The sequence below is a fragment of the Haliotis cracherodii genome, unplaced genomic scaffold, assembly GCF_022045235.1.
Source record: "Haliotis cracherodii isolate W230 unplaced genomic scaffold, xgHalCrac1.p SCAF_5, whole genome shotgun sequence".
NCBI lineage: Eukaryota > Metazoa > Mollusca > Gastropoda > Lepetellida > Haliotidae > Haliotis > Haliotis cracherodii.
In genome coordinates, this window is record NW_027266308.1 from 2050254 (window position 1) to 2067422 (window position 17169).

At 41.0% G+C, this 17169-nt stretch overlaps 1 protein-coding gene across 1 annotated transcript; it reads left to right on the plus strand.

Moving 5' to 3' along the window:
- The first annotated feature begins 2666 nt into the window (after positions 1 to 2666).
- Positions 2667 to 5144, plus strand: LOC139442235 (uncharacterized). The gene is made up of 2 exons (XM_071223013.1): positions 2667 to 2972; positions 4164 to 5144. Exons 1-2 carry the CDS (start codon positions 2667 to 2669, stop codon positions 5142 to 5144), a joined length of 1287 nt encoding a protein of 428 aa, XP_071079114.1.
- Positions 5145 to 17169: the final 12025 nt, after the last annotated feature.

The following is a 17169-nucleotide window of genomic DNA, read 5'->3' on the forward strand; positions in this document are numbered from 1 at the left end:
TAATGCTTTGGTGAAGCCCAGAGCGGGATTGGAGCAGACAAACCAAGGATCATATTCAAGGCGAATCTCGGATTAGAACACAGGGAAATCAGCAGCTCCTGTCTCAGTGAGCCCTACCTGCCACCCTCACAAGTTACGCATTTCCTTATATGACTCAGGGGCGGTCGGGTAGCCTATTGGTTAAAGCGTTCGCTCGTCACGCCGAAGACCCGGGTTCGATTCCCGACATGGGTACAATGTGTGAAGCCCATTTCTGGTGTCCCCCGCCGTGATATTGCTGGAATATTGCTAAAAGCGGCGTAAAACAATACTCACTCACTACTACTACTCCTAATATGACTCAAGATTAGTCTTTAGGGGAATCCTTTCAGCCACCCCGCTGTCTTACAAACTGGAGTTATCTGCCCCTCGCAGAGACCCAGTGACAGCTACGAAACATGTCACCGTTCCACGGCTGTTTTACTAGAAAACAGTTTTCTTATACACGTTCTGTGTTTATCATTCAACTTCCTATACCCATGTTTATGTTCTTTGATTTTTTTACTTTTCTATTTACCAATAAATTTCATCAACACCCTTTCTCTGGAAGTTGAATCAAACGCATCTGGAAACATTACTTCAAGGATCACGTGAAAGGATGACGTTTTATTATTTTGAAAACAAATTGTATACAGGGGGCATCCATTATGTCACTTCTGTAAAACATATCAGAATAGTTAAATAATAAAACCGCCTGTCACAGCGGTGGGTCCATTTTGGTGCGACACTCAATGCCTGTCGAGAAAGTCTTTCCTTTATGCCGGCGGTAATTCGGAGTTATCTGCCCCTGTCACGTGATATTCAAATTTAAAAAGCAGTTGTCTAGATGGTATCAAATACACTATGCAACGCTCAACGGTGAATTTGATCCAACAAAATGTCCTATTTTTGTCTTTTTGTTTCTCCGATTCTATGTTTTTACGGTATGTGAATCTGTTATTCTCATATATTCTCCTTGTATGGTAAAATAAGCATCCCTATAGACAAAATTACTTTAAATCGTTGCTTTTTATACACCGTTTGGAGAATCAAGTTTCCTGTCGAGAAAAATAATGGCTGAAAACTGTTGTTGTTCTCGGGAACCGAACCACAACTTCTAAAACATTTTTTACTTAAAAAATGAACTCGATGATATTTTTTCTTCTTATCGTTTTAACTCAATGAGACTAAATGATGTTTATCTAGATAAAAAGTGTGAAGTGTACATGTTTGTGAGTGAGGCATCGATAACATCTACAAACAGAGTCAAATAATAATTACAACAAAAACAAATTTATGACTTTTAACAAATTTTAAAATGTTAAAAAATAGTATATTCAGTTCAAATGAACCCTTTTACAAAGTAATTAGATATTGGATACGTTGTAATTTTTATTGCTGCCGTGATAGATTATTGTTATGACAGTTATATGACTAAACAATTTTTCGCCTCGTCATCATTTTGGATCTATGGGCTTGAAGATATAAATGGTTTCAAGTTAATACTTCTAGGCAAACCTCTGAAATATACCCACGAAATATTAAGAAGTATTGACGCGTTTTTTAATGAAACATTTCAATTAACTTCAGCAAAATACACCAATCCAAATGTGTTTATGATAATGTTGGAAATTGTTTTACAGAAGAAAATGCATGTACAAACGTCAAATGAAACTCGATATCAAAGAAATTCTTACTCAATAATCTGTGCATGGTTAAATAAGAATGGATTAGATGTAAGAGATGTCTGAATTTCAAGCACATTTCAAATATGCTCACTATTATTTCACAACATAAGTGACTGAGTATTGTTTTGCGCCGTTTTAGCAAAATAAAGACTGGGGGTCCTTGGAAGAGCAATAGAGTTGGAAATGACAATAGATCAAAGGGAGTTCGGAAAAGGGATACCTGGGTCCCGGGTCCCGACCCCTTAACGATGACGTCACAAAATGGCGGCCATAACCGAGATTTTGAGTTTGGGGGATTGTCCCTATGGTGATCGCCATTTTTTACCATTAGTCGTGTTGTGTGACGTCACTAGGGGTCTTGACCAGACAATCCAGTAATTGAGCATCGATCCCCGCAATTGGGATACCATGACATACATCAACCAAGTCAGCGAGCCTGACCACTCGATCCCGTTAGTCGCCTCTTACGACAAGCATGGGTGGCTGAAGACCTATTCTAACCCGGATCTTCATGGGTCTACCTTAATATGTAATTCCTATAAGAACATAAGACACCCCGATCTTCCTAATATGTATTGTTATAATCGGAATGTGTATTAATTTAGAACGCTTTTGCCTTCGAACAATGATAAGTTAGTAGGAAATTTATGTAAATTTCTATGTCAAAGTTATGAAAGGAGACAAAGTTTTGAAAATACTGAAAGAATATGATGTAACTAAAGTATGAATTCGTGTACCACTGTTCTTAGATGTCTACCGCTTTCATTTTACCGCCAACTGGTAAATGCTGAAAAACAAGGGATTAATACCAAGCCGAACACACAATCAGCGGATCCTGGCACGGCTGAAGGTCGCACCTCTGCACAGCGAAATGTGACACATAAGGCCACTGAGAAATAAAATAACTGTCCAATAACACATTCATTTCATTTTGACGCAGTCTATTTATTAGTGTGCGAAATGCGCTGCCGCAAAGCCTCGGCGGAACCAGTTAAAATACGCAATCATCCGACATTTGGGCGTCTGGAGTCGCCATCAGTGGTGTTTGTCAATGCAGGAAACAATTTGTCAGGCATATCGCTTGAACAAAAGTTCAAGAATTTCTCAATCGAAGCTCTTTCTTTCCCATGGAGGATCGCAAGTCGGGGTGTCCCACAGCACGCCACGTGGTTATCAAATTTCATGGGGCAACTATGTAAAACTCGCGTGATCTCGTCAGATGCTGTTTTCCACACGAGGGATGTTTATGAGGCACAGTGTACAGGAGTCAGTTGATCGGTCACAGAGTTGTGGAAAGATAAGAAGAAATAACATCCTATCCTAGAACGTTTCCCAGTATCTCCCGTCCCCGGTGTGTACGTACTCTTCAGCCGCACTGTTGTTCTACTCGTCCGCGACAAAATGGAAAAGTGCTCTTGAAGAAGAAGAAGAAGAAGAAGAAGAAGAAGAGGAAAAAGAAGAAGAAGAAAAAGAAGAAGAGAAAAAGAAGAAGAAATAGAAAAAATAGAAGAAGAAGAGGATAAGGAAGAAGAAGAAAGGGAGAAGAAGAAGAAAAAGAAAAGGAAGAAGAAATAGAAAAAATAGAAGAGGAAGAAGAAGAAGAGGATAAGGAAGAAGAAGAAAGGGAGAAGAAGAAGAAAAAGAAAAGGAAGAAGAAATAGAAAAAATAGAAGAAGAAGAAGAAGAAGAGGATAAGGAAGAAGAAGAAAGGGAGAAGAAGAAGAAAAAGAAAAGGAAGAAGAAGAAAAAGAAGGAGAAGAAAAAGAAGAAGATTTATTTACAAACACCGACAGAGTACGAAGCATGAACATGACTAGTTATACTAAAAGGGTGTGTAACGGACAATGGCGGAAAGACGTATTCCACATGAATGAGAGCCTACGGTAGACTGGTTTTCTGTCTTCTTTCCGCACATCTCTTGCGCATGTCTAAAGAAAGACTCTCAATCACACAGCGGTTAATGTGTTAATGATGTGATAAAAAGGTGACTGTTTTCAAGGCTGTGATGGTCTGACTCCATTGTGATGATATCAACAACAGCTGCCGAGTTGAAACCCGCTGTCTATTTTTGTGATATGACTATTTGTTTTGGTTTTATTTAAATATGTGTGTATATTGCCTGCAGCCTTTATTTACAAGCATTCCTTTGTATTAAATCGTTACCAGTCAAATCACGTATGACCTCAGATGAAATGTACACTGCCGGCAAAATAATTTAAAGTAGACACCCATGTTTGATTGTGGCTAAAAATGAAACAAACATGAAATGAGTATTCGATGGTGATGTATTTGATACGGGTATCATTGTTGTGATTTGGACTTTGCAGTGTTTCAGCGACTTTTCAGCCTGGAAACATTTGTAATCTTTTGGTCAAATGCAATTTCCAAGTACATGCTTTCTTTTGCCCGGCAGTTTATAAAGCAATCAGTATATACAGTCACCATCCTCTCACCCAGACATCTGTCCATCCCATCAATCACCCCATCAACCACCCCATCAACCACCACCCTCTCACCCCACCATCCATCCGACACCCCCTCACCCGACCATCCACCCACCCCATCAACCACCACCCCCTCTCATCACATCATCCTTCCACCCTTCAGCCCACCATCCATCCACCCCCTCACCCCACGCTCTACCCACCCCATCAACCACCATCCTCTCACCCACCATCCATCCACCCCCTCACCCCACGCTCTACCCACCCCATCAACCACCATCCTCTCACCCACCATCCATCCACCCCCTCACCCCACGATCTACCCACCCCATCAACCACCATCCTCTCACCCCACCATCCATCCACCCCCTCACCCCACGATCTACCCACCCCATCAACCACCATCCTCTCACCCACCATCCATCCACCCCCTCACCCCACGATCTACCCACCCCATCAACCACCATCCTCTCACCCACCATCCATCCACCCCCTCACCCCACGATCTACCCACCCCATAAACCACCATCCTCTCACCCAATATCCACCCACCCCATCAACCACCTCCCTCACCCCATCAACCACCATCCTCTCACCCAACATCCACCCACCCCATCAACCACCTCCCTCACCCCATCAACCACCATCCTCTCACCCAACATCCACCCACCCCATCAACCACCACCCTCACCCCATCAACCACCATCCTCTCACCCAACATCCACCCACCCCATCAACCACCACCCTCACCCCGCCACCCCATCAACCACCATCCTCTCACCCAACATCCACCCACCCCACCAACCACCACCCCACACCCCACCAACCATCCTACCCCATCAACCACCATCCTCTCACCCAACATCTTCCCATCCCATCAACCACTATCCTACACCCCACCATCAACCCACCCCATCAACCACCACCCCACACCCCACCATCCACCCATCCCATCAACCACCACCCCACACCCAACCACCCATCCACCCCATAAGCCACCACCCCACACCCACCATCCACCAACCCAATCAACCACCACCCCACCATCCACCCACCCCACCAACCACCACACCAAAACTCCCGTTCACATTAGCATGTTATTTCTTGAACCCCAAACATTATCCAGTGTTCGTGATTCATACTGAAGTATTACCCTTCCATTTCTAACTACAATAACATTTTCAAAACACCTAGTCTCTGCAAACTCGAACAGTGTACGAGAAAAGGACAATGTCATCGGCTACTAATAGAAACAGATCTTCAATGGTTTGAATAACAAATATATCATGATCACAAGCAGCATACATTTCCAGCACAAGTTCATTAACAAAGAGCATGAACAGGACAGGGCTCAAAACGCAACCTTGTCTTACCCCATATAAATAAAACTTTTACAGCATCCAACCTTTACTCCCACTTTTACAGATGCATACATACCCATTAACAAATTCTACATTTTACCATAACATCCTTCTTGTGAGAGTAAATATAATTTTGTTTATCCCTGTCAGTATAATCAAACGCCTTTCTAAAATTACTAAATGCACAAAAAATCTGCATTTTGGCATGCAGAGATATTTTTAACATAATGCCTGCAACATGAAATATCATCAATGGTAAAGTATTGAGAACAGAAACCTGCTTGAGATTCTGAAATCCTTTACCTCTACCCTAGTCCTGCACTATGACTGTGGAATATATTTATTTTATGAAAGAATAATAATCTAGAAATGCGTACAAAAGCAAGTCTAGCCAGCTCAAGCTAGCTCTATTCTGAAATCAGCATAGGGATTATTTTTATTTTTAGAGTCAAGAAGGATATTGTGTAATATAAGATTTCAGAGACCTAATGTTAGTCTACCTCTACCCAGATTGTACCGTTTACATTGAAATCCGGATAAACGAGTTTCTGGTTCTGAAGTAAAACCTCTTGAATTTATGTAATATGTAATGTGCCATATGTAATGATATCAAAGAAAAGCATATTCTATGGGCTAAAATCCATCCTATTGGCAGAATGTTCAAAGAGCTACTTTATTACCCTTTACCATGGGGACCCGTGAAGTTCCGGGTGGAAAAGGTCTTAAGCAACCCATGCTTGCCTTAAAAGGTGACTATGCTTGTCGTAAGAGGCGACTAACGGGATCGGGTGGTCAGGCTCGCTGACTTGATTAATGCATGTCATCGTATCCCAACTGCGTGGATCGATGCTCATGATGTCAATCACTGCATTGTCTGGTCCAGACTCGTTCATTTACATACCGCCGTCATATAGATGAAATATTGCTGAGTGCGGCGTAAAACAAAAACGCCCAAAACCCTTTTCCATGGTCAGCGGATCGGGGTCATCCCATTTTTCAGACACCCAGTTGTCAGACAGTGGAATATATTTTAAATGCTACACAGCCATTTATTCATAATGATATGACCCAGACACTGACAATCTCTTTGAAGTTTTAAACGGCTTAGTTAAACTGTAAATATGTTTCAGTTTGTGAAATGGTGCTTAGAATGCCACCCGGGTCGTCGAAGTTAAATTTATCACATAAACGCCAACTGCGGCTTTTTGACAGTATGCTCATGCTAGTTCTTCTCTACGGATGCGAAGTATGGGGATCTGAAAACATCTCAACTCCAGAAGGTGTCCATTTGCGTATTCTAAAATATCTTTTATCGTCAAAAATGTTCTCCAAATTTCATGGTATATGGGGAACTTCCATCTATAAAACATCGCTAAAATGAGAATAATAAGTTTTGGGGGAACTTACTCTCCGGGAAATCATCTAAATTATCCTTTCTTGTATACAAGTTGTTATTTAATGACGACCTATTTGGAAAATGTAAACATAAATGGATTACATATATCAAACGTACTTGGGCTTAGCTTAATCTGGTTTTCTCAAAGTTTCAAAAATCCTACTTATCTAAAACATTTAGTCCATGAAAGTTTAATTATAGAAATCTACAGTGTTGGACAAGTGCAAGTGATAAGTTTTCAAAATGCACAATGTTTAGTATCATAAAAAATGATTTCGGTTGTATTTGAAATCAACGGAAGCTGGGGCGAGTCTGGTAGCCTAGTGGTTAAAGCGTTCGCTCGTCATGCCGAAGACCCTGGTTCGATTCCCGACATGGGTACAATGTGTGAAGCCCATTTCTGGTGTCCCCCGCCGTGATATTGCTGGAATATTGCTAAAAGAGGCGTAAAACCAAACTCACTCACTCACTCAACGGGAGATCCACTACTCGGTTTAACACACGTGGTAATAGAAATGTGCGTGTATCATACGTAGATGTGTGACAACTTGCAAAGGAAACAATCATTTTTGTTGTAAACTAATTTACTGCTGACTAATTGACTGCTGATGTTGTTAATTGTGATAATGGCGGGCAGGGTATCGCGTTGTTGTTTTGTTTTTTAGCTCTTGTTCTATGTGTTTTGTTTTATGGAATGACATGTGTGGAAAGACGTGATCACTTCGGTTTGTTTTTGTTAGCGTTCGGAGGGGGAGAGGCATTGTTTCTTTTGTTTTTTTTACTATTGCTGTTTGTTATTTCTCAAGCTGTTCAATTTATTCTGCCGATTACAAGAAAGACAATATCTTTCGCAACTGGTTGTCTGGGTTAAATAGAGTTCAGCGTTCTGTATATCACTAGAATGCACCTCAGTCACCCGTCACGTTTATACAATGGCTTGAACAGCTATAGGCATTGTGCTTTTGTGACATTGTTTTCATCAACTTTCATCAGGAAATCACGAAATCAGTTTATCGTCAATCGTCACCAATCATGCGAAATGAGCCGCAGTCTGTCAAGATTCCACTACGATTCAATATTTCACAGATAAATCACCCATTAGAGTGTTAAAGAATGTCTTCTTGGCCAAAGTCAATATTTGGGATCAGTTTCGTTTCGTTTTAACATTTGTTCTGCTGTAAAAGTCATCATTTTATGTTTACCCTCTTGGGAGATACCAAGTAAAAGTGTCTTCAGTTTCGGTCGTCTTCGATAAATATCTCAACTCGCCGTTGAAAAGTGGTAAACTGAAATTGTTATCGTGTAAGCATTAAACTCGAGACCAGGCTCTCCAAAAACCTAATACCTTAGGAAACCTGTATTTATTTTCAGTGTGTATCAATACACAAAAGTATATTATTTCGCGTGTCTCGAATAATCTTCCCGTCCCCCGAGATTATTTTTGCGCAGATTAGGAACACATTTTATCTTCCTATTCTTAACGCTTGGAAGTAACCTTTTAGACTTGAAACAGTTATCCATAAAATAATTTAGTGTGGGTGTATCGGTTTGTTTGTCTGTGATAAGATATGGTTTACAGGAATCGGGTACATGTCTTTTGGAATCTGTCTTTGACAAGGTTGGATATACAGGGGAATGTATCTTTAGGAATCAGCACGACTCTTGTAAATGAATACTAACAGTTTAGGGCGAAATGTGATTTGAAAGATTGGAATAAAAAAATAAATATATGACAGGCTTTGTGGAAGATAGGGTATAAGTGTCTTATTGTACTTGAATACACACATTAGAGGTGGTGGTTTGTGTTAGTAGTAACAGCAACACAAGCAGCACTAGTAGAAGAAGTAGTAGTAGTAGTAGTAGTAGTAGTAGTAGTAGTAGTAGTAGTAGTAGTAGTAGTAGTAGTAGGTAGCAGTGTTGGTGGTGGTAGTAGTATCAGCAGTAGTAGTAACAGTAGCAGCAGTTGTAGTAGTAGTAGTAATAGTAGTAGTAGCAGCAGCGCTGACGTCGGTAGTAGTAGTAGCAGTGGTGGTGTCAGTAGTATCAGCAGGAGAAGTAGTTGCAGTTGTTGTAGTAGTAGTTGTCGTAGCGGCGATGTCGGTAGTAGTAGTAGTGGTGGTGATAGTAGTACCAGCAGCAGTAGTAGTAGCAGTGACGGTAGTTGTAGTAGTAGTAGTAATTGCTGCGACGTCAGTAGTAGTAGTAGTAGTAGTAGTAGTAGTAGTTGTAGTAGTAGTGTTGTTGTTGTTGTTGTTGTTGGTGGTGGTGGTGGTGGTGGTGGTGGTAGTAGTAGTAGTAGAAAAAGGTAGTAGTAGTAGTGATGGTGGTAGTAGTAGTAGTCGTCGTAGCGACGACATCGGTAGTAGTAGCAGTGGTAGTGATAGTAGTATCATCAACAGTAGTAGTAGCAGTGGCAGCAGTAGTAGTAGTAGTAGTAGTAGTAATTGCTGCGACGTCGGTAGTTGTAGTAGCAGTGTAGGGGTTTATAGGTTTCTTCTATATCTTTGTGTTTATGTTATATGTGTGGGTATATTTGTTTGTTATACATGTACTTTCTCTGTCCCGCCGTCATATTTCTAGAATATTGTTGAAGGCGGCGTGAAACCAACTCACTCACTCTCTTCGTGTTTCATTCCAAGGCATTTGTCATCGTCTCCTGATCACGAGGTGTATTGGTTACAGCACGGAGAGCGGAAGCTCTGTCGTTCGAGCTCATGCCGCGTCATACCAATAGACGTAAAAGGATGTTATTTGTTGTTACCCTGCCTGGCGCTCGGTATTAAGGGGCTAAAACAAGGACTGGTCGACTCAGAGTCAGTATACTGTGTCTGAGAAGGCTATTCATGTTAAACTGTGGCATGGTATCTCAGCTGGATAACCGGTACAGATTTAGACTAGTACAAGCAGCAACACACGCGCACAAACACACACACACACACGCACGCACGCACTCACGCACACACACGCACACACACACACACACACGTCGCTTTATAAGCGCAATAATCTTGAACGCGACTCTTAATCTCATTTCACCTTTCACGGCCGTTTCTACGTTCACTTTGACCGGTATTCGTTGTGCGGAGTTGCGTCCCTTAGCCATGCAAGGAACCTATCGTCTAAGGTTCGAACCCGAGATTCGCCCTATTTGTTTCTAGGTTGTCAGCACTATACACGCGCTCATGGGCTTCAATAAAGATTTGCATCTCCACCAACACACCGTGATTCTACTGTCCAATGGCGCGTCAACCAAACTCACGCACTCACTCCCTTGGAGACGGCCTCATGCACTAAAAGTGAGTGAGTGAGTATGGTTTTACACCGCTTTTAGCAATATTCCAGCAATATCACGGCGGGGGACAACAGAAATGGGCTTCACACATTGTACCCATGTCGAAAATCGAACCCGGGTCTTCGGCGTGACGAGCGAACGCTTTAACCACAAGGCTACCCGACCGCCCCTCATGCATTATATTAAAAAAACTTGAGTATATTATGATAAACTATTTCAGTTTTCACATCATATTACCAGTAATTATTAGTACATTTACCTTTTTTCAACAATAATGTCATTCTTGCATCTCGCTTGCTCTGTCCTTCATTAGGGGGCACGGGTGGCCCAATCGTCTAAGTCGCGTCCCTAAGGCACACCAGAAACCTATGATTGTGGGTTCGAATCCCGGTTCGCCCCGATAGTTTCTAGGTTTGTCAGCACCATACCCGTGCTCGTGGGTTTCACCGAAGTGATAAACGTCTGAGACCTGCATCACTTGGGGCTTTCCTCCAACATTATGCTGACACTCCATGATATAACTGGAATACTGTTAAAAGCTGCGTTAAACCCAACTCACTCACTCACTGTCCTTCTTCAAAACATTGATTAAAACATGACACAAACCAAATATTTTTCTCTCCATATATATTTTTTTATAAATTTGTGTTTGTTCATATTAATATTTTAAATAGTCATTGTTGCAGCAGCTGAGCCCTGCCCCGATGGCTTGTATACAACATCTTTGGCACCTGCTTTGTCACGAATGTTCTTCAAGGGCCACGCAACGTGGTTACCACGCCAGATTCCCAAAGCAGGGAAACGGATATCGGTGTTATTCCTAGTTTGTTTATGGTTTGTAAAACTCTATTGTGCATTCCAAAACATCTCGAAAGGGATTTCACCTCAAGTGCACAGATGGAAGGCAGTTTGAAAGTCTATTGCGAAAACTTCACAAGTGCCGTATTTGTTTTCCAGTTTTTTATGTGTGTTGATCTAGTGATAGGTATCACGAATAAACCCCCAACTTTCCACGCAACGAGAAACGGTGCCCGGTCGGTGTTTGGGGGTAGATAGCTCCCAGATTATATAAAGGAGGAGCGTTTAAAAAGTCTTAAATAATCTCAAGTATTGTTTACGTGTTGGCTTCAGTAATGTCGCCGTGGTGAAATATATGTCATGTATGGCGGTTAAGAAAAAGAATTGTTGGTAAAGTAGAATATGTCGAATTATGAAATGTAATTCTAGTTGTTTAATCCAAATTATTTTTGTGTGATGTTTTCAAATGTCTTCAGTTTGGTTTTAATTGCACTATTCCAGTGCTATTCCAACACTATTCCAGTACTAGTCCAACACTTATCAAGCACTATTCCAGTACTATTCCATCATTATTCCAACACTATTCCAGTACTATTCCAGCTCTATTCCAGTACTATTCCAGCACTATTCCAGTACTATTCCAGCACCATCGCACTGTGTGTTCCAGTGGGGAGCAGAACCTGGATTTTAGACGTCACCCTTTTATCACTATAGGCTGCTGCGCTATCCCCACAAGGAACTGTCGCATCTAACACAATGATGTCCTCATATTCATGTTGTTTGTTTGTTTTTTAAACGCCACACTCAGCAATATTCCAGGTATATGACGGCGGTCTGTAAAAAATCGAGTCTGGACCAGACAATCCAGTGATTGACATCATGAGCATCGATCCACGCAGTTGGCATACGATGACGTGCATAAACCAAGTCAGCGAGCCTGACCACCCGATCCGGTTTATAAGTCACCTCTTACAAGCATGGGTTGCTGAAGGCAAATTCTGTCCCGGTCGTATATTCAATCGATTGATATCTTTACTGAATCTTGATAACCACGATACCGAACATTTTCGGCTAGTTTTCACACTATCTCCAAAAATGCAACGACTGATAATCGGTTATAACGATATGAAATCGTAAGGTGGTGGTAAATAAAGTCGATGCTTATGTGACTATCGAACTGATGTTTGGGAGTATGTTTATATTCGACATATCAGGTGTTTACAAACACTGGGAGGATCCTGAGGGTGTTTCGCTATACTTAGAGGGGTGGTTGGTGTGGTGGTTGTTCTTACTGAACCGTCCTATTCTCCGGGATCTAGAACAGGAAAAGTGCTGATTCGGCGAAAATACTATCTTACTCCTCCCCTGTGCAAGGGGGTATGTATAGCCACTAACTGTCGCAAATACTATCCCCCACTACGAAGTGAGGAAGGGGATGTAGAAACGGAGTTCGTCCGTGCTTCCGTCCTTCCGTCTGTCCGCTTTTCAAAGGGGACCACTTTTCTCAAAAAATATTTAAGCTAGAGAAACGATATTTTACACACTGATATTACTGGTCATGATCTTAAATGGGTTCGAAATTTGGTGTCTTAAATTCATTTATACTGAGTTATGGTCCTTGATGAGTGCTTTTCAACTTTGTGCTTTGTGTGTGCAATGGAGGCACTTTTCCAGAAACTACTGTTACATGAATGAAGGTTTGCATGCCTATATAAGAGATACTTTTCAAGACTGAGTTCGAAAATTGGTGCGGTAAATTATTTTTTTACACAGTTAAGGCCCTTGGTCCTTGTCATTGTACCTAGTGCATAGTGTCTGCATTGGGGACGAGGTTTCTACAGAAACTACTTACGTTACATCATCGAACCTATACAAGCTTATCTCACAAATATTTGTCAAGATTATGTTCCAAATTTGGTTCCGTAAATTATTTTTTTACAGAGTTACTTCCCTTGCTACATGTTTTTTTTAGATTTTGAGCATACAGTTATGACCCTTGATCCACGTTATTTTACAAAGTGCATCGTGTCAGAAACTACTGAAGTTAGCTTATCTAAGAGATGCGTATCAAGACTGGGTTATTTCTTTCTAGAGAAGGGGCCTTTTGTGTGTATTTATTTCACACTTAACCATTTTTTCTGATGACATAAAGCGACCTTAGTGTAAATCTCTTCTTAAGGCTTTATAGGACTCTTTTTTATTGTTTACATTCACTATTTTCACTTCTATATGAAGAAACAAAATTCTAATGTGCCCCGTGGCGAGGGAAGTGGTAATGCTGTTTTTATGTTATATTTTCATCATGCATGTATTATATGTATAATTATTTGCCATGTTCTCACCAATGTGACATATTATAGACGTCACATTATAGTCAATATGCAGATGAAAGGCTCTCCTTGTTCAATTCTCTTTCTTTAAAACGGGGCACTGGTAGCCGAGTCGTCAAAGGCGCCGCGATTCGCTGTGCAGAGTTGCAACCCTTGGGCACGCCAGAAACCTATGATTGTGGGTTCGAATCCCGGTTTGCTCCGATTATGTTTCTAGGTTTGTCAGCACCATAGCCTTGCTCGTGGATTTCACCGAAGTGATAAACGTCTGAGACCTGCATCACTTCGGGCTTTCCTCCCACACAGACGCGATCTGTAAATAATCGAGTCTGGACCAGATAATCCAGTGATTGACATCATGAGCATCGATCCACGCAATTTGGATACGATGAAATACAACGATCAAGTCAGCGAACCTGACCACCCGATCCCGTTAGTCGCCTCATACGACAAGCATAGTCGCCTTTTACGGCAAGCATGGGTTGCTCTTCACGGGTCTGGTTGAATGGGGTATTATGATTGGGTCCCAACAACGACGGTGGTTTTTTTTAGCAAAATATTGATTTATTCGGCAAGGAATTCGAGACATAGAGAGCACCAGCAGCCAGAGTTCGCTGTCTGCACTGAGTGATGCAAAACAGATATTATCATATTTTATCTGAAAACATTTCCAGTATAATTGGCAAAATTCACGTAATGATTTTCATCTGTGAAAAACACACCAACTTCATCACAGTTTAATCAGATTATGAATCCCTTTTCCAAATATTTATCAAATCGGTGTCAATTTCGTTCGTTGTCAATCAAGCCTCCGGAGCCGTTGCGACCATGTGCACACACAGGACATCACATTTGTCATGGTAAAAGCGAGCAAATATATAACAAATGTTTGTGCAGTTGTATCTCTCCGATCATTTTCAATTTCTCTCCATCATAAACACTGAAGCCATCTGCCTGGGGAAAGTGCCGCTTGTTAAACAAACTATTAACACGTAGATCTGTTTTTTTTTTAACGTGATCATAACTCCTAGCTGTGCGGTTTATCGCCGAGATTACGTGATGAACGAGTTTGGTAATTTGTGAAAGGGTTGGAGGGTATTGTGTGAGCAGTTACGTCTTCCTTCGTCTAGACGGCCGTCAGTTGGTCTATCTCACACGACTTTGTCAACACCGCAGGATCAACGGATGTCTATATCATATGAGTGACAACATCTATGTATATAGCACCGCCCAGTGATGCCGACAAGGAAATGGCGGATGACGCTTGCTTTAAAATATAGGAGAATAACTTTGTGGTAGATCAGATCTACGGTTGGCTTTTTGTTATTTATATATTTATTTATTTATTTTATTTACAAGGTGGAGATAGTTGGTGCGTGAGAGAGTGTGTGAGGTTTTACTCCGCGTTATTGCAAAATCGTCCGTTTATGTATTACGTATAATGTTTTGACGTCCATGATGCAAGTAGAACTCTGTATTTAGTCTAGGAAGCGAACACTCTGACCGCTAGGCTGTCGATACAAGGTTTTGATGAACAGGCCAACTCTCAGAGTTAGAGAGGAGATGCTACATTATACCAACTAAATAGTTAAAAAAATAAGATGATATTTATTGCAGAGAGCTTTCCATTATAGAAAAGGTGCAATCTTTAAAATGACAAAACATTATGATTCATACATACATATATACAGACATACATACATACCTGTAAACACAAAATAGTTATGTCTATTTATATATAATAAAATCTAACTGTTCATGTTTTCAATCGTTTCTTTCGTCTCTACATAGACCGAACCATTAAAGACAAAAAAGTGTTTTCTTTTATTCGTTTCAATAAAACACATTGTAAAACATCTCGAAACACGAAATGGTGTAAACCTTGATGCAGAGTTTCTCAAAGTAATCTTAAGAACATTTAGTTCATGTTCTCGATGCGGGCCAGCGTATATTACTTTGAAGTGGGGAAACCCCCTTTGAAAAATAAATCATCTAAACTGAGTTAACCTATCGTCACGTCACGAACATATATCAAATTCATAAATAATGTAAGAGACATAAAGACCCGTACTTTATGACAATAAAATCATGCTGAATCGTTTGTTGAAAATGTCGAACCCATCGTGATTATCCGTTCCATCGATCAGTCAAGAGAGCACATTATATTGAACGGGTGAAAGAATCGCCCATATAATCCCCCACACCTGCGCTCAATCCTGCACGGTCAGTTGATAATGGGCCGAATTATCAGACAGCGTGACCGTCAAATGACACAGTCTACCGGACACTGGTCAGTGGTTCCCAGACCGAAATTGACAAATGAGGGAATATTGGAACTATAAGCGAAGGCGTTTGTTGTGATAAGTGGCACCTTACATCATACGAAAACACGGAGTTCAAAACAGGCAAACAAAATTGGCGAAGATTACCTAAGAATCGGTGCCACATGTTTGTCGGGGGATCGTTAATTTGTCATAGAGAAGCCCTTCTCGGTTTCTAGCAACGACTGGCGATCATTAGCGTTAATTAGTCTCAGCATTGAAAACATTTTCTTAGTCTCAACTAATTACGGTGATGTATTTACAAGATGACCTCCGATTGCGGGGGATCGTAAACCACGGGGAGTTATGCGATTAAACACCGGTTCTGTCAGCGTTTCAATTGTTTTATGACTTTACCGTGAAGTACGGTGGTAATTTTTACGAAATGTGCTGTATAATGTCAAATAGTCCTGCACCATGACTATGGAATATATTTATTTTATGAAAACAAAATCAATCTAGATAAATATACAAAAGCAAGTCTAGCCAGCTCTAACCAGCTCTAGCCAGCTCTAACCAGCTCTTTTCCATATGGAAAAAGTATCAGGAAACTTATTTGTTATATATTTTAGAGGAAAGAAATGAATTGTGTTTTAAAATATTTCATAGACTATATGTTAGTCTAATTGTCAAACCGAACTGTATTGTAAAGTGTATTTGCCATGTCCGGGTCTACGAACTTGTGGAGTGAGTGAGTGAACGTAACGCTGTTTTGAACAGTGCTTCAGTTATTTCACCACGTCAACTTGTAGAATGACAGCCAAAGTAGAATCATACATTTTTAAACTTCGTGAAACTTACGACCACAGGCTTGGAACGAACAGACACAAGAACATAGTCGGAACGAGTGAGTGAGTGAGTTTTGGTTTTACGCCGCTTTTAGCAATATTCCAGCAATATCAAGGCGGGTGACACCAGAAATGGGCTTCACACATTGTCGGGAATCGAACCCGGGTCTTCGGTCTGACGAGCGAACGCTTTAACCACTAGGCTACCCTGCCGCCCCTAGTCGGAACGAAGCTGTCGAATGGTAAACAGAAGCTGTTTATTTGTGAATGTACATGTGTTGTTACACCGTCATATTTAATAATGTCTTGACTATATTTTTAAGTTGGGTATTTCAGCTACACAGCATCATGTTGATTTGTGATTCGTTATCACGTAAATAAAAGCTTAAAGAACACATATCTCCTATTTCATTTACCAAATCTTCATGCAAATAAAATCTGCATCTACTCTAGACCTTAATAATAGCAACATTTGTATTCCATTGTGTGTCTCAATGTTTATAACTTTCCGTTATAACTAGTCATGTTCATGCTTTGTACACTGCCCCCTGTCGGTGTTCATGTACAATAAATCTTCTTCTTCTATCGGGGGCGGTCGGGTAGCCTAGTGGTTAAAGCGTTCGCCCGTCACGCCGAAGACACGGGTTGGAATCCCGACATGGGTACAATGTATGAAGCCCATTCCTGGTGTCCCCCGCCGTGATATTGCTGGAATATTGCTAAAAGCGGCGTA

Excerpts from the sequence above, each read along its gene's own strand:
- LOC139442235 (XM_071223013.1), top strand. The coding sequence starts at position 2,667 with ATGCGCTGCCGCAAAGCCTCGGCGGAACCAGTTAAAATACGCAATCAT. Across the intron at positions 2,973-4,163 it reads ATGAGGCACAGTGTACAGGA|ACATCTGTCCATCCCATCAA; the intron begins GTCAGTTGATCG and ends CCTCTCACCCAG.